The 23,657-nt window shown below is 45.5% G+C and overlaps 1 protein-coding gene across 3 annotated transcripts in view; it reads left to right on the top strand.

Moving 5' to 3' along the window:
- The first annotated feature begins 417 nt into the window (after window positions 1-417).
- Window positions 418-23,657, top strand: part of CENPM (centromere protein M) — a 126,522-nt gene continuing 103,282 nt past the window's right edge. Inside the window, exons 1-2 of one of the 3 annotated variants that reach the window (XM_088443873.1) lie at window positions 418-454; window positions 14,374-14,453. In XM_088443873.1, the coding sequence (XP_088299999.1) occupies window positions 434-454; window positions 14,374-14,453 (101 nt within the window). In that variant the 5' untranslated portion in view covers window positions 418-433. Of the gene's footprint in view, window positions 455-7,443; window positions 7,619-14,373; window positions 14,454-23,657 lie in introns of those variants that run through there. The other 2 variants (XM_088443874.1, XM_088443872.1) reach the window with 2 other exon arrangements.

Below are 23,657 nucleotides of genomic sequence, written 5' to 3' on the forward strand. Positions count from 1 at the left end.
TCCTTCTTGGTTTGATTAGTAGGTCCTTATAGCGAGGAATAGCTGTCTTGATAATGCAGTATACATGGGATGCAGTTCCCCAGTGAAGTCACAATGAGGAGGCAGATCAGAGACTGAAAAGGAAAGGTTATTGGAGGACAATGATTGGATGAGGTATTTAAACAGGCTCTGGACCACCCATCTGGTTGCCCTGACGAAGCTGACACTGTGAAGTGTGTGTTGGCTTTTAGAAGCTGTGTGTGGGCTCTACTGCTGTGTCCTTACAAATGTATTAATAGGACTGTATGTTTGCACCCACAGTGATTATCAAACCTGAGGATGATTAGATGTATACACACAGTGTGAAGGAGATGTGATTGCAGACAGAGGATAGCTGTCCACTATTTAATAGCACAGATTGCAGTGCTAAAATAATCAGTGTTAACAGGACTCTATGTTTGCACCCACACTGATGGTGATTATCAAGCCTGAGGAGGATTAGATGTGTACACACTGTGTGAAGATGATGTGATTGCAGACAGAGGATAGCTGGCTACTGTTTAATAGCACAGATTCCAATGCTATAATAATTATAAGGATTCTGACAACATTACAATTACATGAGTGCTGGGGTTTGGCAATGCATTATATATAATATATTATTTGGAGAGTGACCCATTTATAATTGCAATAATATCCACACCATAATTAATAAAATTGATTTAGTCACAGAGATTTGCCATATAAAATCCCATGCTGGTAATTTAATTACTGTCCACCTTGACAGTACCTCAGCACTAGTGAATAAAAGGTTACATTGTGTACCTTGTCTGTAGCATATCCTTACTAGAAGGTGTAATATAAATCTGGGATTTATTATATAATAGGACTGAACATTGATTCATTCACAGTGCACAATCTGTGACCAATCAAATCATTAGTATTCACTCACATTAAAGGTCCCCATACATCAGAGATTGATTGCAGCAATCGTGCAATTTGCAATCGATTGTGTATAAAAATCTTTCCCTTTTTCAATCGATTGCAGATTGCAGAATTGCCACAATCGATTGAAAAAGGGAAATATTTTTATACACAATCGATTACAAATTGCACGATTGCTGCAATCAATCTCTGATGTATGGGGGCCTTAACAGATTGAGTGACAAAGAGAGATCTGTTAAGGCCCCCATACATCAGAGATTGATTGCAGCAATCGTGCAATTTGCAATCGATTGTGTTTAAAAATCTTTCCCTTTTTCAATCGATTGGCAATTCTGCAATCTGCAATCGATTGAAAAAGGGAAAGATATTTATACACAATCGATTGCAAATTGCACGATTGCTGCAATCAATCTCTGATGTATGGGGGCCTTTATGTATAAACCTACACAGGTAGTCTAATTTCTATTTACCTTAATAATATCTCGGCATCAGTGGATAGAAGATTACATTGTAAACATCCTCTGTAACATATGTCATCCCTATTAGAAGGTGCTATATTAATCTTAGATACAATAAACTATTATTGAGATAGCAGCGGCATCCCTGCACACAGAATTTTTTTCAACCACTATTTCTTTATTTCACATAATTTATTTCTTAATATTTTGCACTTTCTTAGATGATATATAAATATATATATATATATATATATATATATATATATATATATAATAAAACATATTTTATTGAAATTGACCTTTTGTGCACCACAATATACAATTCTTTGTCTTTCCATTTTCTATGTTTCCGATGTTTACGCTGATGCATGTCATCATACAGATATGAAAAGGCAGCAGTAGGCATCCCTGTGCTCAGGGAAGCTTTGGAAGACAGCATGTTTTTACGGATCACAGTTGCGATTACATTAGCGTAAATCTTGGAATCAGGCCCACTGTGCAATACTGTAAACTTTACATTGAATTCCAACCTTCTACCACTTTATTACCAACTTATTACTTTGAATAATTTTTGTACATTTTCTCCTATACTACCCTTTGGTTTAGTTTTATATATGGTGTAAAGGCATCATGAAAGTGAGCTGGCATCAGGACTAGGTGGCACATTATCTGTGTGAACATTTTTATTCCTACATTACTCAGAGTATGTCTAGAATTGTTCTTCTCTAACAAAATGCCATATGGTGGAGCAAAAATGAGTCCCATTCAAAGTATAGAAGATCTTGTGACTGCTGTAAAAATGAAGTTCTTTTGCAGAATCGAAATATACCTCCAACACTGTACAGCAAGAAATACCTCTAAAAATTTCTGCCAGTTCAAAACCAATGCAAAATGCACAGGCGCATAATACCACAAAGGAAGAAATGCCCATAAAAACATATGCTCTCTGCCCTTTTATCTCATATCAATAATCTCACTCCTAAGTACAGCGGGATGCCTACTGTAGTGAAAGACCACTCATTCCATGCAGCTCTTCAGCTCAACTAGTGTAAACTTCTGTTCCACTGAAAATATAAAAATTTTGGCAAAAATTAAAGCAGGACTTGAGTAGGAATAGAGCTACTCTGCTTCAAACGTTTGGCATTTCATGAATGACTGCCAGTGAATACAGTTGGCATAGGTGTGGCATGCGATGAGGTCTATGGCTGGGGAGGCACACACATGGCTGGCTCGAGGCATGTTTGACCAGTGCGGTCGTACAGGGGCGCCACCCCATAGAGGGCGCACCCCTTCCATCCATTCCCGAATTCAGCTGGACAGTCCCGTTTTTCATGCACTGCCCACTGTTCCACCCGCGGGACAAAGTGTCCCGCGGATGGTCGGGCACCACAGTGCCGGCCCCAGAGAAGAAGAATGGATGCCGCGCGCATGTGCGTGGCATCCATTCAGTGCAGGGAGAAAGCTGGGGGCTGCCCAGCTACTGACGTAGTGCTGGGCTCGCCCACAACCTGACGTTAAATGGGAGGTGTGCCATACCAAATTAGTCAGCACAGTCTCCTGGTGCGTCCTAGTGGCATCGCATGAGTTGCAGAGGACCTGGTGGCTCACTCAAGCCTCTAGCCTCAATACGCTCCATGGCATGTTGAGGCTAGATGAGAAAGGATACATCTGTGTGTATTAAAAGCACAATGCAGGAGATTTCACAGAAATCTGTGGCAGAAATCTACAGTAATTAGCACTGCTGATCACAGACCCCATTATTATCAATGGGGACTATAATCTAAGCCCTATGGGCCTGATTCACTACAGATCACAACTGCAAAGGTATGCTAATCCGCTAATCTATGCCGTCATAGCACTACACAAGGATGCCCACTTAACCTTACACACATCCGTAATGTTTAGCAAGACTGCGAAACCATTGGTACAATCGAGTAAAATCGCAGCCTCACACAAACTTGCACAAGGTCTGACCTTACTCAGAAATTGCTAACTTCATCACATGCTCTGAGTCCTCAAGCTGCGTACAGCATCGCAGTGGATAATTTATGCACACCCTCGTAAAGGTGTTCGAAAGCATTGGCACGCCAGCGCTCCGCCAACCACCCCCCCCGCGTCACCACCCCCAAACGGTACTTTCTGTCAATTACTCTGCAATGGGTCTGCGTAGTCACTGCGATCGAAATTCAAATTGCAGTGGCTGCTTCGCACACGCGCATTGTGATGTATACGCATGTGCAGTATACAACAATCGGCCGATTGCATGCATAATCGCAGTTGCGAATGGTAGTGAATCAGGCCCTATGTACCAAAGTTCAAAAAGCAAAGCTTTTCTGAGTTTTGCCCCAGTAGTTTACACCATCTGCAGATGGTGTAGCTACTTTAAGCCTCCGGCCGGCGGTGGGGTCTGTGCACCTGCACAGTGTCAGCTTCTCCTGGAGAAGTCTGTCACTAATGTGAAAGACTTCTACAAAATGCTGGGGATATAATCTGCAGGGACAGCTGCTGCTGCAACTACGGTCACTGCAAGTTTTCCTTAGTACCAGGGGTGTATCTAGGGGTCCAAGTGCCCCTGCCAAAGTAATGGACTGACACTCCCTCCCCCCCATGTTTTCTGAATAATTACACTCTGTACTTATAACGTCTCCACAGCCAGCCCTCGTTCTGTCTCCCCAGCCATCCTTTTCTGTCTCCCCATGTTTTATCAGCCAACATCCCCTTCTGTTTCTTAAGACAGCCCCCCTTTCCGTCCATGCAGCATCCCTCTCCCCAGCCATCCCCTACTCTCTCCCACGCCATCCCCCCTCAGTCTCTCCATGGTCCCCTGCATCCAGCCCCCGGCTCCAGTCCCTGGCCCCCCACGCATCCAGCCCCCAGCTCCAGTCCCCCCACAGCCCACAAATACTTACCAACTTCACCCTGCGGCTCGGCGGCTCCTCAGTGCAGCAGCATGTCATGACATCACGCATGCCTTGTCTCCCAAAAAAACCCAAAACATTTATTAATAATATGTACTAGGCAGCGCTGGCGGTTGCCTGGACCTTGACGTCTAGGAACCAGGGGCGTACCCGGGACTGCAGTCCTGGTAGCCCCATCTTGATTCTACCCCCTGGCCACGGGTGGCACCACTGAGTGCCATCCTGGCCAAGGGGTTGATACACCCCTGCTTAGTACATAGCAAGGATATTTGCATTAAAATTAAAATATCCACCACGAAGCGGATCCTTAATAATCGGAGCAGTTCCATGATTATTAGTACATAGGCCCCTAAGTACTAAAGAAAAAGGCTAAACAATTCCATTCCATGCTTAGGCCAGGGTCTGTGTAATACCCCTTTTACACCAGAGCAAAAACCTGGGTTTTTGCTGGGTCTACCCGGGTCGCAGCTCAGTGTAAAAGGGTCTCTGAAAAATAACCTGGGTCAAGTGACCCTGCAATCCAACCCAGGTAGCTACCAGGGTTGGACCCAGGATGGACCCAGGTAATGGTGCAGTGTAAACGGTGCAACCCAGGTTATCTGACCTGGATCATGCCTAAAATGAGTAGACTGGTGGTTGTCGAGCATTCACCTCCCACTTTTTATGACCTCACAGGTTTAGCAGGGCAGACCTGAGTTCAGTGTGAACAGGGCTGACCTGGGAGTAACCCAGATCAAAGGTGCAGTGTAAATGGGTCTGACCAGGGTTGGAACCATGTCCAAAAACCCAGGTCGGACCTGGGTTTTTGGTGGAAAAGAGGTATAATAGGATGCAGATTGCTTGGCCTCGCAAGCGGCCAAGAGCCATCTGGGCTGAATGAGATTGGTCGCTATAGTGATCCAAAGCAGCATAGGCAAACGCAGGGGGGGTTTCCGTCTGCCTGGAAACCCCCCTCCCATCCCCACAATAGAAATAGTAATGTAATAGAATTTTACTAGTGCCGAATGTTCCTCTCAGTGTCATAAATGAAATAATTAGCACCACCTGTGAATTGTTTAACATGTATCAGTTAGTAATAAATAACCTGTGCACCAACTAGGCGATCTGGAAAACATTCACTGTTAGGGATGTGCTGCTATATAGCCCAATATGTACATATATGTCCAGGGCAGTGCTAGGTTCTTCTGCTGCTCCTCCAGACTCCCGGACTTGCTCTAATACTTTAGAATGGGGTCCACATCTAAAATTAAAACATTCAGCTCAAGCAGGACAGCCTACTGGCGCATCTAATGTTTTACTGTGATCACTGGTCCTCTATATGCTGGAATTATGACACACAATACACTTTGTATGACGCATATTAAAGCTGGTTAAGTGCTAATTCTACCCTCTTCATGGACTGGCCACATTCACTCTAAAATCAAGCATTTGGAAACCCCCCTCTAGAAATCCTGCGTTTGCCACTGAGCATCGTCTATGGATGTTGTTCTCTGATCGCAGATGCATGCAGTTGTCTATTTCCCACAGACACCTCCTGCTGCATTTGCATTTTAGTGTACAGTATTGCACAGCCACTTCTTCACAGCTGTACAATACCGTCCACATCTGAATCAGGCCCAATGTCCACAATGGCAATGGCACTAGAACGCTAGTAACGCCACACAAAATCTTCCCCAATTTGCCCCCAAATCATCTATTTTTGATTGCAGCCCTTATAGGGGTGCATATTAAAATATGCAATCTACGTGCTAGTGTAAGCACAGCATTTGCACGCACTAGATTGCTGGCATCGTCTCCAAATGAATCAACCATATAGGCCCGTATTCAATTAGTTTCGCACCTGCGATACTTTTTCGACTGCCGGACTTTTCACCTGCATCGCGTATTTTAGCCACGGAATTTTATCGCGCACGTACCCGTGATTTGCCCTATTCAATTTCAAAAGATGCGAAAACGCAACCCAGCGAATGCAAACAAGGCGAAAAGTGATGACAGAATTGGGGAAATCAGCCTGACACCCCCTAAAAGATGCACTCACATTGGGGATCAATGTACATGCCCCCAAATAGCCCTAATAAAGCTATTTGGGGTACTTAAGGTGAGTCAATTTCTTCTAATTAGCTTCTTTGCACAAGTGGTGAAGAATAGCATTAAGCTGGTTTATTTTGGTGAAAATAAGTAGTCCTGTCAAATTTGGGGTACTTAAAAATGGGTGCAAGCATGGTTTAAAGTTGCTAAAGTAAAGTTAAAAAAACCATAAAAAATGCACCTGAAGCAAGCATCTGCAATGAAAAAAAAAAACACCTTACCCATACTTGCAGACCCCCCAAAAGTCTATTTTGCTAGTTTATAAATTTGTACCCCCCACTTTGCACTTTTTCGCCCCCATTTTCAAAGTGCTTTTTTGGGGTGTTCCTCAATTGTTTTTAGTTTTTTTTAACGCAGTTATCCTTTGGGGGGCTGTCCCAATGGTGCTGAGTGGTTTCCCACCTTTGCACCCCAAAATAGCTATTTTGCACTTTTTTCTCCACCTACTTAGAGGCAAATCTTTTTAGCCTATTACATTGCGTTTTTGCGTATGCAAAAAGTGATTGCAATTGAATACAGAGATAAGTTTCCGCCTGGCGAAAAGTCGCAATCAGCGATACTTTTTCGCGGATTCCGACTTTTCGCGGCTAACTGAATACGGGACATAGTGTGAATAAAATTGTTTGATTTATTTTGGCTCCCTTGAGAAAGCACAATGGATATTATATTAAGCATATCAAGATTCCAATCATATAGGTGACCCATTTTTGTTTCAAATTTGTGGGAGCACTATTGTTAAACACATTACATTATACGTGCATTAATATTACAGTATTCTGTAAAAAAAAAAAAAAAAAGAGATCGTTTCATACTAGACAGTTTGCAAACGTGAGTCTGAGGAATGACATACATTGGTACACAAAATGTAGCATGAAACACAAACTTATCGTGTAATTAATCCACTGTTCACAGAGCTGCATGACTATATTCCTTTCTATCAAGTGCTCACAGGGTTAAGCGACAAGATGACATCATCACGTCCAACCCCCTAACAGCCTAGGGAAGAAGCCATGTTTCCGAAGATCAACAATGTACATTATGCAATCTTCATGGCTTCAACAAAATGTCTCATGTCAAAGACATTAAATTAACTTAAGTTACAAGGGGCGTATTACGTGTTTACGTTTTGGAGCTTGAAAGTTATGGTGGCAAATGAATGTGTAGTGTATGGACATGGCGACACTCAGGCCGTTTGATAAACTACCCATGCTGGGCGTTGCTGCTATGTTGGTGAGTCGGTCATACAGCTACGCATATTGCTTTTGTGTTGCACTTAACCGTGGATTTTGTGGAACTCTACAATTGCCACCGTGGATTAGAGGCTGTTCTGGCACAATCCAATACCTAGTTCTGCAAAAGGAGGAGAACCTCTGAAAATAAATAAACATCAATGGGGATGTTCATTAAGGCTGTGTCTATAGGTCAATATGTGTTTTTGGTGTATAGTGAGAATACTGCTATAATATTATTATAAGGTTCTAAAATAGGTGGGTTTTGTGATCTTTCCGATTACATTGTTCCCAAATAGGTGGAAAAGAAAAGTTGCTAATACTGACACAATTCAAAAACAAAAGAAAAATGTTATAGCAAACCCCAAATTAAAATAGTGATAGTTTCCAAGCTTATGTGGATTCTAAGCCTGTTTTGCTGCCTTTTTTGTGCAATATGAATGTGTTTATTCATAGCTTTGCTTTATCAATTATATTTACTAATAATGTGCTGTGGAAGGGCCTCTGGGAAGGGTGGGACAATATCTTCACTTTGTTTTCTTCCCCAGAATGGTGCACAGGAAAATGAGCGGTTTCCTACTATGGGCCGTATTCAATTTGAAGCGAAAAACCTTTTCCGCGTGTTTTTGGCGGAAACTTTTTGCAGATGTCATTTTCGCCTGTTTTGGCTTTTACACCGTATTCAATTTGAAAGACTTTGCGCCTAGGCGGAAAGTCAATGCAATGTAATAGGCGGAAAAGTTTTGCCTATGAATGGGAGGTGGAAAAAAGTGCAGAATTGGGGTTTTGGGGTGCAACGTTGCAGGAACCCCCCTGCAGCTTTCAGACAGTCTAAACTGTATAAAAAATGTTTTAAAAAACACTTAAGGATACCACAAAAAATGACTTTGAAAAAGGGGGCAGAAGAAAAAAAAAGTTGGGGGACAAAGTTAAAAACTAGCAAACTTTACTCTGGGGGGGTCCCCAAGTATGCCCCAAGTGTGTTTTTGATTGCAGGTGCATGCGGCAGGTTGATTTTTCACGATTTTTTTTCAACTTCACTTTAGCAACTTTTAAATATGCTGTCCCCCCAGTACTCAAAATTTGCTGGGATAACTTATTTCCTGGAAAAAATACTCCTGAATACTATTCTGCATTTTGTATAGAAAAACTCTATTTAGCAGCTATTAAGCCCGTTTAAAAACACCAAATACCTTCAGAAAGCCAAATCGGGCGGAACCATAGTGAACCCTCATGTCAGTGCATCTTTTGGGGGGTGTCAGGCTGATTTCTCCAAATCTGACAGTACTTTCTGCCTTTTTAAGTTTTGCCGGGTCCCGTTTCGCGTACTTTCAAATTGAATACGGAGTAAAGCGGGCACGCGCGCAATACTTTTCCACCTACAAAACAGGCGAAGTAGGCGGAAAGTCCGGGACACGAAAAAGTAACGCGGCCCGGCTCAAATTGAATACGGCTCTATAAATGGTACAGTGAACAGTCAGTGCCTGTAAAAAATTTTATTCTCCCACCCTTTTTTGTGTTTTCTTGTTGGTTTCATTTAATTGGTTACAACCATGTCATCATTTTTCAATATTTTCTTAAGCTCTGCAGGCAAAATTTATGCTGTTTTTTTTTTCTAGCAGAGCTTTATGTTGGTACCATAGCTAAAGTTTTTACATTTCTACCAAGTACTGTAGGTGCAAAATGTCACTTTTTTTGAGTCATCCATGAGCTATTCCACAAACTCATTCAGGAAATATACAGTACCTATTCTGTGATTTATTTACATAGAGCCAGCACATTCCGTTCTGCCTTACATTTGGGCCCACCCTATCTAAATTAGAACAACAGTCTGTCTATTTTTTTGTTGCAATTATCTAATTAGTTGTTTGTATACTAATATAGCTTTTATTACTGTATAGCTTTTATTAAAATAATGCATAATACCACTTTCAGACAGAAAATGGCAAAAATACCCGGATTTTATCCAGCATTTGCGTACCGGCTTGTTTTGCCATTTCCTGCCTGTACCCCCCTTCAGACAGAAGAACAAATTACCGGGTTAAACATTTCAACCCGGTAATTTGCTGATTTAAACGGTATTTCTTCTATCTGAAAGGGTCAACCCAGGTCTAAATTCCCGTGTCTCCGACCCTGGTAAATTCCTGGGTAGAAGTCCCGGGAATTTAGACCCGGCTTGACCCTTTCAGACAGAAGAAATACCCGTGTAAACCGGCAAATTACCGGGTTGAAGTGTTTAACCCAGCAATTTGTTTTTCTGTCTGAAAGGGGTATTAGGGGCCTACATATCAAAGCTGCAAGAAAAATAAAATTGTGAGAGATAAAGTACTAACCAGCTTCCAATTTACATTTTGATTGCAGTGTTTTAAAAATAAGTTAGGAGCTGATTGGTTGGCGATTTACTTGTTACAATTTTATCTCTCTACCAGCTTTGATACATAGATTTAGGGGCCTATCAGCCTTAGGTTGGAACATAAAATACTTAGGGGCATATGTATCAGCTTGATGTGAGATAAAATTGTGAAATATATATCGCCAACCAATCAGCTCCAAACTATAATTTCTTAAACACAGCCTGCAAAATGTAATGCTGGCCATACACTCTGCAATTATCGGGACGATCCGCCCGATATCGGCGGATCGCCGCGATAATTGCAGCGTGTATGCGGGCGACCGAGGGTTAAATATTGCTCGGTCGGGCATGCTGGATTGTCCAGCATGCCCGTCCGATGCGATATTTACCTGGGAAACTGTCGGCCGCATCGGGCAGTGTATGCCCAGCGCGGCCGACAGACAGACATTTCCTGTGTTCCTTCCTACGGAAGGAACAGGGAAATGTCTCCTCCCCCGGGGGCGGAGCGCGGATGTCGGGCTATACACTGTGAGATTTCTCTCACAGTGTATGCCGCGGACATCTGCGGCTGGCAGCCAGATAAAATGTCTGTCGGTCTGACAGACATTTTATCTGGCAGTGTATGCCCAGCATTAGTTAGAAGTTGATTGGTTGGTGATATATATCTCACAATTTTATCTCACATCAAGCTCTGATACATATGCCCCTTAGGGTTATATGTATCCAGCTGATTTTTACATAAAATTATGCAGAAACTGCAGTTTCTGCATAATTTTATGTATCGATCCTATGTACTAATAGCACAATTCAGGAGATTTCACAGAAATCTCAGGCAAAGTGCTAATAAGTACAGCAGATCGCAGTCCCCATTATGATAACTAGGGACTATGATCTGACCCCTATGTACTAAACTCCAAGAAGCAAAGCTTTTCTGCGTTTAGCACCAGTAGTTTACACCACCCGGCAAGTTGGACCGTTAATAATGACTGCAATACTGCGATTATTAATACATTAATAATTGCAGAACTGCAGCGATTATTGACTATCTGTATCTTTGCGGATATTTTAATTTTTAATAAAAATATTTGCGCTATATACTAAGGGAAACTCGCAGGAGATAGAGATTGGAAATCGCTCTCCTGCTTGTAGTCCTCCAAAGGCTTAAAGCAGTTTACATTATATGAAGATGGTGTAAACTTACAGGGCCAAACTCCGAAAAGCTTAACTTTTCGGAGTTTGGTACATAGTGCTCAAATCATAGTCTCCACTGATAATAATGGGGACTGCGATCTCCAGTGCTAATAAACACTCTGCTGGAGATTTCTGTGAATTTTCCTGCATTATGCTATTAGTATATAGCAGCAATTCAGAAACTTGTGCAGAAACTTCTGTTTATAAATCATTTTATGAAAAAAAAAAAAAAAAAGCTTGATCCATAGACCCCAGGGTGTTATTTTTTTTTCATTATGAAGTCCCCCTCACTATACTCCAGCCTCTGACATGGAGGGGGCTAGCAGTATTAGGTTAACCTTTCACAAGTGTGAATGTTAGTTATGTTCGAGAGTATGGAACGTCGTGCAGCAAGTAACAGCTATAACTAGTCAGAGCGGAATAATCTGTTTTTCATAGAGCTTTGGTTCATCAGCAGGCACCATTCTCCTTATGTCAAAGTACAGCATGGATGAAAATGTAAAACTACTTATTGATGGCAAATATACTAGTCTCACCGGAACACTGCTGTTCAAACACTGTTGAAAGTGGTGCTATGTGTAATTGGGCCCATACACCAGCAATTGTGTGTTTTGGAGATGATTGTAGTGTTCCTGCTAGGCTGTTTTAGCGAGACGTGGCTCCCTGCCCGATTTTAAAACTGTAAAATGCCCCCTGCCCTAATGGCGGCGCCCCGCTGAATCAGCCTGTCAGGTACCGTCCCCACCTGTCAGGCACAGTGTCCCGCTTGTGGGAAGAGTTATGATGAAACAGTCACTGTCTGGTGAATAGATGCTGTGCGCATGCACACGGCATCTTTTCTCTCTGCAAGGAGAGCTTAAAGGCTGTCCAGCATCTCTGTGAGTGCTGGGCACACCCCCTACAGTGACTATATTAGTGTTCATTCTAGCACCCTTCACCTGTCACAACCCATGTAGTTCCTCTTTCCTGCCTGTGGGGTCGCAGTTTGCAGATCATTTTCTTGATTAGTGACCCTTTAAGATAGTGGGCTCGATTCTATTGACCACAAAGTAAGTAGCGCCGGGAGGGAGCTCCGGGTGCTAATCAATTCAGCGTGCAGATAAGGATTTCTTTTCACACCCTCCAGGGGTGCGAGCAGAAATCCGACAAAACTACAGGCACGATGCTGTTTTCTGCCCTTAGCGCCGGGAAAACAGCATCACGACGGGTCGGGGAATGCCCGTTCTCGCGACTAAACACCCTGTTTAAGGCGCGTGGGGCGGGAGAACGGGCATTCCCCGACCTAACAGCGCGCAGAATTGAATAGCGCTGGGAGCTCCCTACCGGCGCTATTTACTTCGCGATCAATTGAATCGAGCCCGATGTTTGGACACTGACTTTCATCATTTGTAGATCCGATCTTTGGAGGATAAAGATCTGCAAATTACTGAAAAATATCGGCAATTTTTGGGCGACTATAGTAAGATTGCAGAATCTTTAAATCAAGGTAAAAAAAATCAGAATCTGAGAGTCCTTTTTTGTGAATGCTGAAATATGGGCTTCATAACAGTAATACAGTCTTAATAGAGTGTCCCATCTCTTCCAGATAGATTCAATGGGCCAAATTCAATTCAGTGCGATGTTGAATAGCCGCTGGAGGGAGCTCCCGCAGCTATTCAATTCAACGCGTTGTTAGCATTGTTGGGAATGAGTTAAGTCTGATAATGCCGGTTATCGCGACTTAACCTGGGTGTTAAGGCGCAGTAACCGGCATTCTCTGACTAAAGTGCTAGGCGCGCGGCTGCAAGCGCTGCGATAAGCCAGCAAACAGTTGAGCGCCCGACACTTTTGTCGGATTTCTCCAGGGGGGTGCGAGAAGAAATCCTTTAGCCACCCAAACAGCGCAGAGTATTGATTAGCTGCTGGAGCTCCCTCCCGTGGCTATTCAACATCACACTGAATAACTAAAACCCAATAAATCCTGTTGGTTCCAGTCTCTATCCGTGATTGTATTGTTTCAGCTATCTGGCTATTTATACAGACATTCATTATTGTGAATTTTTATCGCCCAACCCAAACTTTATTATATGTTGTTTATATATGTTTTGTTATCAGGATACTCATGTAGACCATGTATGTGACATATGTCTAAAACTTTATGCAGATAAAAAATTTTTTAGAATAACTGATGGTGATACAATGTTGCTTGTAATGAGAGTAGAAACCTCTAAATTGACTAATAATCATGAATCAGTGTTCATTCTAGCACCCTGTACTTGTCACAACCCGTGCAGTTCCTCTTTCCTGCCTGGGTTTCGCTCTCTGCTCTGGTGCCTCTAGCAACAAACTGTTGAGATAGACTAGAGTGTGCTAGAAGCACCAGAGCAGAGCGCGACACACCAGGCAGTAAAGAGGAAGTGCACTGGTTGTAACAGGTGCATGGTGCTAGAATGAACATTACATAAATCATGGACAGATCACAGCTTTAAGATTACATTTCTGAATAGACAAATTATGGCAAGAGCCATGGGCCCCCCCTACACTCCTTGTCCTCCTTAAATATATGCAAATTTGATTTGTATGAATTAACTGCTTGTTCCAACTTGGACAACCATTATACAAAATAATAATTTTTCTGCATTTTCACAATGTGTTTATTAATACTCTCATTATCAGTATTCACTTTTATATCTAATACAGTGAATGTTGATTTAATATTTGACACAACAGTATACAAAAGTCTTGGTTGTTCCAACCTCCTGTATAGCAGGTTGATTTCTGATTTGAAAACCTGTCTAGCTATTAGTATTTGTGGTATTATGATAAAGGCAATCTGTGTAAATTTTAATTTACCAAGTTCTGGTAAATTTCTGCTGGACTATTATTATTATTATTTTATTTTTACCAGGTATTTATATACCGCACACATATTCCGCAGCACATTTACAGAGAGTATTTGGCCAGTCACATGAGTCCCTGCCCCAGTGAAGCTTACAATCTATTTTTCCAATCACATGTACACACACTAGGGTTAATTTTTGTTGGGAGCCAACGCACCTACCAGTATATTTTTCTAGTCTGTCAAATGCTAAAAACTTGTCAATACTAAAGAGAGTTTTTGAAAAATCTTTTCGTGTTTCTTAATTTGTCAGTATCACAATTATTTCTATGTTCATGTTGTAAAATTGTTTGATTTTATATATAATATTTTCTTCTAATATGTTTGTGTATAGTTGGTGGGCTCAGATGAGAGTCACCAGGAGATAATTGCCAATGCAGTGCTGAAGGAACCAAAGACCTTTCATGTGAAGATGTGAGTATTTAAAAATGTGTTTTGAAGACAACTTCAACCTTAATAGCTTAAAAGGAATGTATTTCTTGTTAATGTTTATTGTAAGCATTCTAATATTTTTTTTATGCTAATTTTGGTTTGTTTCGAGTTTCTTTTGTTCAGCATGTTTGTTGAACTTGGGGCTTTGGGCCTAATTTAGATTGGGAACCCCCTCACAATAAGAAATTTACTTTCTAATGCCATTTTTATGGCATCATACCTCATTGTTAAACCTATGGATTGCTTGAACAACACCTTTTTTAATGTAGTACACCATACATTACCAAAGACTCTCACTGTTATATCATCAGTATTATATTACCACTATCATTGTCACATTTATGTGCCTGTTCCTTAACTGTCAAGACTTGGTTAGTTCTTTAGATGTGGGTCACGCTCCGACCTTTAAAAAACACTTTTTACCTCTCCGGTGTCTGTCCAGACTGGCACAGTGGTCAGCTCACGCTGCACATCGCTCCTGGCTGGTGCTGAGGTCTGTCTGTGTGGCTCCTGCCCTGTCTGCTCAGTGTCCTGTCACTGAGCATGTAGGTGGCTCTATGCAGCCCCTTGCTCACAACGTGTCTTCTCAGCATGATGGCACACAAGCTGGTTCCAGTCCGTTATATTCCAGTTCCAAGTCTGGTTATCAAGTCTCCTATTCCATCTAACAGACTTGTTAACATTAACCTATATTGGTTCCAATCATCGGTTCCAAACCGACCCAGTACTGCAATTCATCATTGGTCCCAAACCGATCCAGTACTGCAATTTATCATCATCAGTTCCAAACCAACCCAATAATGAAATTCATCACCATCGGTCTCAAACCGATCCAGTACTGTAATTCATCATCATCGGTCCCAAACCAATTCAGTACTGCAATTCATCAACATTGGTCTCAAACCGATCCATCTCTCAATCCAGCATCATCGGTCCCAATCCGGTTCTGCCCATCTCTTCAGTATTATATATCCAGTTCCCATTCCAACCTGCTGCTCAAAAAGACATTTACTTTACTGTCCTCACCTTAGGGCTCATCATCCTCCTACAGTTCATATTACTCCTCTTCAGCCTCCCACGCCTGTTCTGACCAATTCCTAACCTCATACGAGACAATGTGAAGGGGTAGAAAAGCCACTGATGTCGGCAGTTCTTCATGCAGGATTTTAAATGGCAATAATAAGTGCCTGGTATTATTGCCATTTTCAAATCCAAAGGCACTAACATTTCAAAGCCTCTGTTTAGTAAATAAACCCGGAAGTATCTTTTATAGTCTTTCACTTAAAGCACGCGAATGCTAGCATAAGCATGAGAGGAGATAAGCACCCTGTTTTTTATTGTAGCAGTACTGGTTAGAACTGGTTTTTTGGTCGCAGTCATGTTATTGGTATTTGTATTGAGTCAATCAGAGTTTGACAGCCTATCAGGGACCTGTTTAGGCGGGCTCTGTTTAGAGTTATCAGTGCACTGGGAGGAGTCAGCTTCCTCTTTTCCAGTTGTGATTTGGTTGATTGTAGAATAGTGTCTATATTTTCATGGTAAACCAGAATATAAGTGCAGATGGTAATAGTTAAATGTATGTTTTCTGTTAATTGTTATTTATAATGTTACATATTGTATATTTGTTTTATGTACAAAGTACCGTATATACTCGAGTATAAGTCGACCCGAATATAAGCCGAGGTACCTAATTTTACCACAAAAAACTGGGAAAACTTATTGACTCGAGTATAAGCCTAGGGTGGGAAATGCAGCAGCTACTGGTAGTAATCCCCCCTCTGGTACTGTCCCCAGTAGTAATCCCCCCCTGGTAGTGCCCCCAGTAGTAATATCCCCCCCTGGTAGTGCCCCCAGTAGTAATATCCCCCCCTGGTAGTGCCCCCAGTAGTAATACCCCCCCTGGTAGTGCCCCCAGTAGTAATACCCCCCCTGGTAGTGCCCCCAGTAGTAATACCCCCCCCTGGTAGTGCCCCCAGTAGTAATACCCCCCCCTGGTAGTGCCCCCAGTAGCAATATCCCCCCCTGGTAGTGTCCCCAGTATTAATCCCCCCCCTCGTAGTGCCCCCAGTAGCAACATCCCCCCTGGTAGTGCCCCCAATATTAATCCCCCCCTGGTAGTGCCCCCAGAAGCAATATCCCCCCCTGGTAGTGCCCCCAGTAGCAACATCCCCCCTCCCTGGTAGTGCCCCCAGTAGCAACATCCCCCCCTCTGGTAGTGCCCCCAGTAGCGATATCCCCCCCCTGGTAGTACCCCCCCCAGTAGAAAGAAATGTAAAAAAAAAAAACACTTACCTGTAACCCTGCTCCTGGTCCCGACGCTGCTACAGGCTCCTCCGCCGCTTTGCATAATGGGAGAGACGTCGTCATGACGACGTCTCTCCCATTACCCACTGCGGGAGCCGGAAGATGGCTCCCGCAGTGGGAGCAGCAGTAGCCGCTGAGAGTCTGACAGACTCTCAGCGGCTGCTGATTACACCAAACACATAGCTGCCGGCTCCGGCGGCTGTGTGTTTAGCAGTGTGTAGTGCTGACCGAACTCCGTCCGGTCAGCGCTACACACACGGTGCAGGCTGTGTCACTTTGACACAGTCTGCACCGCGGCCCGCATGGTACGCTACTCAGCAGCGTACCATGCGGGCATGACTCGAGTATAAGCCGAGGGGGTGCTTTTTCAGCACAAAAAATGTGCTGAAAAACTCGGCTTATACTCGAGTATATACGGTAATTGTTTTCTACAACTGCATATGTCCCCGCTGTCCTGATTTAAGGTAACCCTCATGCTCTTGTCAATGCCAGAATAGTTGGTATTTATTGTAATATGATTGGGGTAGGGATCCCTCTCCTCGGGTAGATGGACGCCTCCTTACACACAGCAGCCAGGAAACAGCAGTAGTCGTGGGTTTTCGTGCAAGCTGGTCGGCACCAGTTTTTATTGTGTGACACCAATAATCAAACAAACAAAACATAAAAATAAACCCTAGCCCGTCTGGGCTCTAACTAGACAGGTAACTCCCTCTGTACATGTGGCAGGGCCTACTGCCTTACCACAAACATAATACATACCAATGTCACAGTGTCTCCGCATAAAAACCTCAATGTCTGTTCTCCCCAGGGGGTGTGAGACACTGCATCAAAACTCTACACAGCTCTTATGAGCCACTTCCAGGTGTAATCATTAATTAGCCTGGGGTCAGAGTTCAGCCGGGGATCGGCCGTCCCTTACCGTCCCGCCGGCTTCCTCTGACTTCCCGGGCAGCTGGTGCGGCGACGTGGGAGGTGCTGAGCATTCTCCCTGATGCTGGTATCTCGGGCGGCCTGGTGCACGGGGATCGGAGTTCCTGTCATGGGCGCCGCCATGACACTTCCTTCTCTGACTATCCTTCCTTCCCTGACAGTCCCACAGCTGACGCTGTGGACCAATCAGTGGGCTTCCAGGGGTATATATTTGGCTCCTGTGTATCAGGTAGTTGCCTGAACAACCATTGTCGCTGCTAGTGTTACTAGTTGTCTCTCGTTCCAGGTTCCCTTGCTTCCAGTGATCTATTCCTGTGTGCAGCTATACCATTCATCTCATCAGTGCTTTACCATCTCAGCCTGTGTGCAGCTATATCATTCATCTCATCAGTGCTTTACCATCTCAGCCTGTGTGCAGCTATATCATTCATCTCATCAGTGCTTTACCATCTCAGCCTGTGTGCAGCTATACCATTCATCTCATCAGTGCTTTACCATCTCAGCCTGTGTGCAGCTATATCATTCATCTCATCAGTGCTTTACCACCTCAGCCTGTGTGCAGCTATATCATTCATCTCATCAGTGCGTTACCACCTCGCCTGTGTGCAGTGTACTTCCATTCCACCAGTGCGTTACCACCACCGCCTGTGTGCAGTATACTATCCATTTCACCAGTGCTTTACCATCACAGCCTGAGTGTAGTTATACGTACCCACCTCTCCAGCGTCATAATCTCTGGCTGGCTCCAGTACCACTACCCACCTCGTTACTGGACTCTGTGGTTCCTACCTACGTGTTACAGTATTGCACCGTGGTGCACTCTTTCTAACCGGCAACCCGTTAGAGTGTGTCCACAGTGCACACTTCCTTGTACTTCAAGTATAGTGTCCCTACGTGCCCCTTACTGGCACAGACCCTTTGGGCCAGGAGTGTTCGTCTCTCCCTATTCCCGCAGGCTTTGGTCACCTAGTCAAAGGACCGCGACCTGCTTACGAGGTGCAGCTCAAGCCCATATCCCGATTGGTGGGGTCACTGGCGAACACCATCTCGTGGGTTAGATTCCGCACCTTTGACTAGGTCTCGCCAACGACCAAGACCCGTGGATGCGGAGGTCGTACATTCAGGCCCCTCGCCTCCATTTCCTCGCAGCCTCAGGCTTCCAGAAAACCGCCTCCCAGCGTGACACCTGGTCTCAGGCTGAAAAGCCCAACACCTGAAGTGGCCCTGTGGATGGAGCCCTCCCTTCTCTCTCACACCCACACCCCCAGGACCCATTATCCGGCTTGTACCAAAAGCCGACACTCAAATCTGCTTGGTAAAACAGACTTTTCCTGGGGGTTTAAAATACATATGACAGTAATCTGGCACAGACACATATGCCATCCCTAACTTCTCCAGTGCTCCGATCACATATCTCTCCCCCCCCCCCCTTTGTTTCGACCTATGGGCGGAACAACTGCAGCCACCAAACAATGGACATGTGAAAAAGCATCTGTATTGGCCAGCTGGCTTCCTGGCCTGTGTTCTACTGTGAACTCGAAATTTTGTAATGCCAAGAACCACCTTTTTATTAAGCTGTGGCTTTATTAAACCTCTGCCAATGGTGTAACCAAGATACTTTACTACTTCCATCCCTAGTCAACATTTCTTTGGGTTGGCTGTCAAACCTGCCCTATAGATGGAGTCCAATACTGCTTGTACTCTGGACAAATGAGACTGCCAATCAGGACTATGAATGACTGCATCACCTAGACAAGCAGCAGCATACCGACTATGGGGTCTTAGAATTCTGTCCATCATCCTTTGGAAGGTAGCTGGTGCCCCACGTAGCCCAAAGGGCAACACCCTTCTGGTGTCGAAAAAGCTGTCTTTTCTACTTCAGGGTCCATAGGGTATCCACAGGATACCTTGGGGTATAGGTGATGATGTCAGTCTTCAGGCACCACAGAGTTAAAGTTTTCAGCCTCCCAGGATACATCTGGGTCCCTCTCCTATACCCCGCCCCCGAGCCAAGGCATCCCAGTTTCGACGGTGCCGGAGTCAAAGGCAGCGCTGGCTGCACATATGGGAGTACAGCATGGACAGTCAGTACTGACGTCCATGCCGTCTCCCCTACACCCCGCCGGTACCAGAACGCCGGTACTGATCCGGGGATGCTGGTAGACATCTGGAGTCACGGCTAGCGGTGCCCCCAGATGTCTTGGACAATGGCCGGATCCCAGGGTATAGCAGGTAAGCAGCGGGGTCCCGCGGTGGGTCCCCGCTGGTCACATGGTCCTGAGTCCCCAGGCAGGGGGCTCCCTGGGGACTGGCTGCAGCGTGGAGCCAGGCGACCAACCTGCGCTTCCACTACCCCCTGGGACAGCGGGCCGCTGCTGAGCGGCATGCGCTGCGGTGTCCCAGGGGTTAAATGCATGCCAGGGGAGCGCGCTTTCCCTGTCTCACAGCCGGCGCCTCCCCTGCTGCACACAGCCTCTCTGCTCTGTCTGATTGGCCATAGTGTGTCAGTGCTCCTCCCCCAGCCCGGCCTCCTTCATCCTCTGCTCCTCGGTGGCCATCTTTGAAGCATGGTGAACGCTGCTGGAAGCCTGTGAGCGGTGGCATTGCGGTTTGGGTCCCCCAGCATACCTCTCCTCTGTTTGTCACAGGTCAGTGTATGCAGCGCTGAGTCCTACCAGCCTGAGGGTCTGAGTAGTTGAGAACCAGCGCTAATAGTGCAGGGATTTGTTTCTTCTGCATTGTATGTGACTAATCTGCTAGCCTGCTGTCTGTACTTTCATTTTCTACTGTCAGCCTTATTACTGTCCCTGATCTTGCTCTGCTCAAAGCCCTTGCGGTGTGCAGGGTGTTATTCACACTATACCAATACGTATAGGTGTGAGTGTCACATACTTACCATCATGTCTGAGACTGACTTTCCTCTCCAGCTCATGTGTACTAAATGCAAGGTACTAATAGCGGAGGAGGAGGGTAACGCTTGGAGGGGTTATGTCCCCAGTGCCTGGCACTGTCACGGTCGATTATGGTCCCGGTCCTGGTACAGGAACCTCCCTGGGTTTGTTTCGCTAAGGCGCTTTCAACCCTTGTGGGCCAGCTAGCTTCGCCACCTGCGTTTACCCAGACGGGTTTGTCCCAGCAGTCAGTGGTGTCGTCACCCATGCGGGAGTTCCCGAGACAATTGATGGTACCCCACAGTCTCCCTGCCCCTTCCCAGGTTTCTCCGGAGCCTGCGTTGGTTAATACTCTACATCGGTTCAGCATTTGTCCGATGTTTTACAGGGGGAGTCTGTGTTGCGGCCTCAAACGGCCGGTGGCGTGTTTATCTACTCCTTATGGGGATGACGATGAGACGTCAGATGATGGGGGGATTCTGGATCTATTTGACCAAGAACCTCTCCGTACCAAAGAGCCGGACGCTAAGTCCAAGGTGTATATCCCTGGTCTTATTCGAGCGGTCCACTCAGCTTTAGTTATTGAAGATATTGATCCTTCGGTGGCCACATTCATATATGCCTTTTTAAGGATATTAAGGGTGAGGCTACGGTGTTCCCTCCTTCTGATCAATTAGTGGATCATTTAGAGGAGGCGTGGAAAAATCCAGGTAAACGGTTTCAGCCCCAGAGGCGCTTAGCCGTGGCTTATCCGTTTGCGGTCAATTATTTTTCTAAGTGGGAATCCCCTACGCAAGTGGATTCACATGTCACACGCCTAGTCAAAAGTGCCACGTTGCCTATGCCTTCGAATTCATCCTTGAAGGATGTCACCGACCGCAAAGTGGAGATCTGCCTCAAATCCATTTATTCCCTTGCAGGGAAGCATCCAGACCGGCTCTGGCCGTGTGTTGGGTAGCCAGAGCTATGGAGCGCTGGGCGGATAATTTGGAGGCGTCTTTGGACTCTGACTGTTCGGCTGAACAGACCGAGTTGGTGGGCAATCTCCGAGACTCGGCCACTTACATTAATGAAGCGGCCTTAGATATTTGTATGCTCACTACTAGGATCTCCTCTGCAGCCATGGCTGCTCGTCGCACCTTATGGTTGCGTTCTTGGAAAGCGGACGCGGTTTCCATAAAGGGATTAGAAGGTCTGGACAGGTACTATTTGGTCCAGATCTGGACGAAATAGTAGCTGCGTTGGCAGCAGCAAAATCTGCATGTCTTCCGTCTGCTACGATTCGTTCTAGTGCTGGTGGGTCGTCCTTTCGGCCTCACAGGGCCCAGGGTAGGCCTAAGGTACAGTCCTTTCCACGGCAGGCTGGGGCCAAGAAATTGTCCAAGCCCAAGAAACAGGTCTGGAGTACCAGACGTCCGGCTCCTAGGTCAGATAACAAACCTGCGGCCTGACGGTCCAGGCCTCCCTTTGTGAGGCGCCTGCTTCAGTTCGCCCAGTGCTGGTCAAATAACTACGACAGACACTTGGGTTCAGGAGGTGGTCTCTCACGGGTATGCCTCCATCCCGGTTCTTTACCACAGGCCTTCCGCTAGACCGGAGCAAAGCCTCGGAACTGCGGAAGGTTTTGCACACTATGCTCCAGGCTGGAGTTTCAGTGCATGTTCCAATTTCCCAGAGGGGCCTGGGTTTCTATTCCATTCTATTTTTGGTGCGGAAACCCAATGGGTCTTACCGTTCAATATTAAACCTAAAGGCCCTCAACAAGTCCTTGAGGGTGCCTCTGTTTCGGATGGAGACCCTGCGGCCCATTATTCTGGCACTGGTACTGGGGACTACATGGTGTCATTGGACATCCAGGACGCTTACCTACATGTCCCTATTCTTTTGCGCCATCAGCAGTTCCTCAGATTGGCAATCTGCAACGAACATTTCCAGTTCCGGGCACTGCCTTTTGGCCTGGTGACTGCTCCACGGGTATTCAGCAAGGTCATGGCGGCTCTCCTGCGGATGCAGGGAGTCCGACTGTTTCCTTAGCTGGACGACCTCCTGTTGATAGCGGGGTCTCCAGAGCTTCTTTTACACCATCTGGATCTGACTATTGCGGTACTGCAACGTCACGGCTGGTTGACAAACTGGCAGAGGTCCACTCTCACCCCGTCTCAGAGGATCCTGCACCTCGGGGCCTTATTGGACTCCAGGCAGCAGTGGATCTTTGTGACGGAGGAAAAGATCCTTGCAGTGTCGTCGAATGTCGATACACTCGGCAATGAGGTTATTGGGCTCAATGGTGTCGGTATTCGACATGGTGGAGTACGCCCAGTTTCACTCCAGACCTCTGCTGTTATTGATCCGGTCCAGATGGAATGGATTGCCTCAGTGTCTCAAGTCCCAGACGATGGGGCTCACTCCGGACGTTCGCCTGTATCTAACCTGGTGTTTGCAGACGACCCGCCTCAAAGAAGTGTTCCGTATTCTGGTCTGGGCGGAGCGCAATCTCCCAGCATTATCAGCAGTGTTCATCCCGGGAGTCCTCAACTGGGAAGCGGATTTTCTCAGCAGGCAGGACGTGCATCCGGGAGAGTGGTCTTTACACCAGGACGTCTTTCAGAGTCTGGTAGACAAGTGGGGTCTTCCAGAGATAGACCTCATGGCGTCCCGGCACAACAACAAGTTGCCGGTGTACGGGTCTCGAACAAGAGACGAGAAGGCGTCTCTGGTGTATGCCCTGTCCGTCCAGTAGACGTTCCAGTTTGCCTACCTTTTCCCTCCGTTTTCCCTTCTTCCGCGGGTATTACGGAAATTCAAATCAAGAAGGAGGTACGCTACTGTTGATAGCTCCCGAGTGGCCCAGACGGCACTGGTTCTTCGACCTCCAGAGTCTGTCAGTAGACGTTCCTCTGAGGTTACCATTACGACCGAATCTGCTGTCACAGGGTCCTTGTCTTCACCCGCACCTGACTCGGTGTGGCTGTTGAAACGGTCATGCTAAGGTCCAGAGGGTTTTTCTGGCTCCGTGGTGCAAACCATACTAAGAGCTCGTAAACCTTCCTCGGCAAGAATC

The sequence above is a fragment of the Taudactylus pleione genome, unplaced genomic scaffold, assembly GCF_031769625.1.
Source record: "Taudactylus pleione unplaced genomic scaffold, aTauple2 ptg000336l, whole genome shotgun sequence".
Classification (NCBI taxonomy): domain Eukaryota; kingdom Metazoa; phylum Chordata; class Amphibia; order Anura; family Myobatrachidae; genus Taudactylus; species Taudactylus pleione.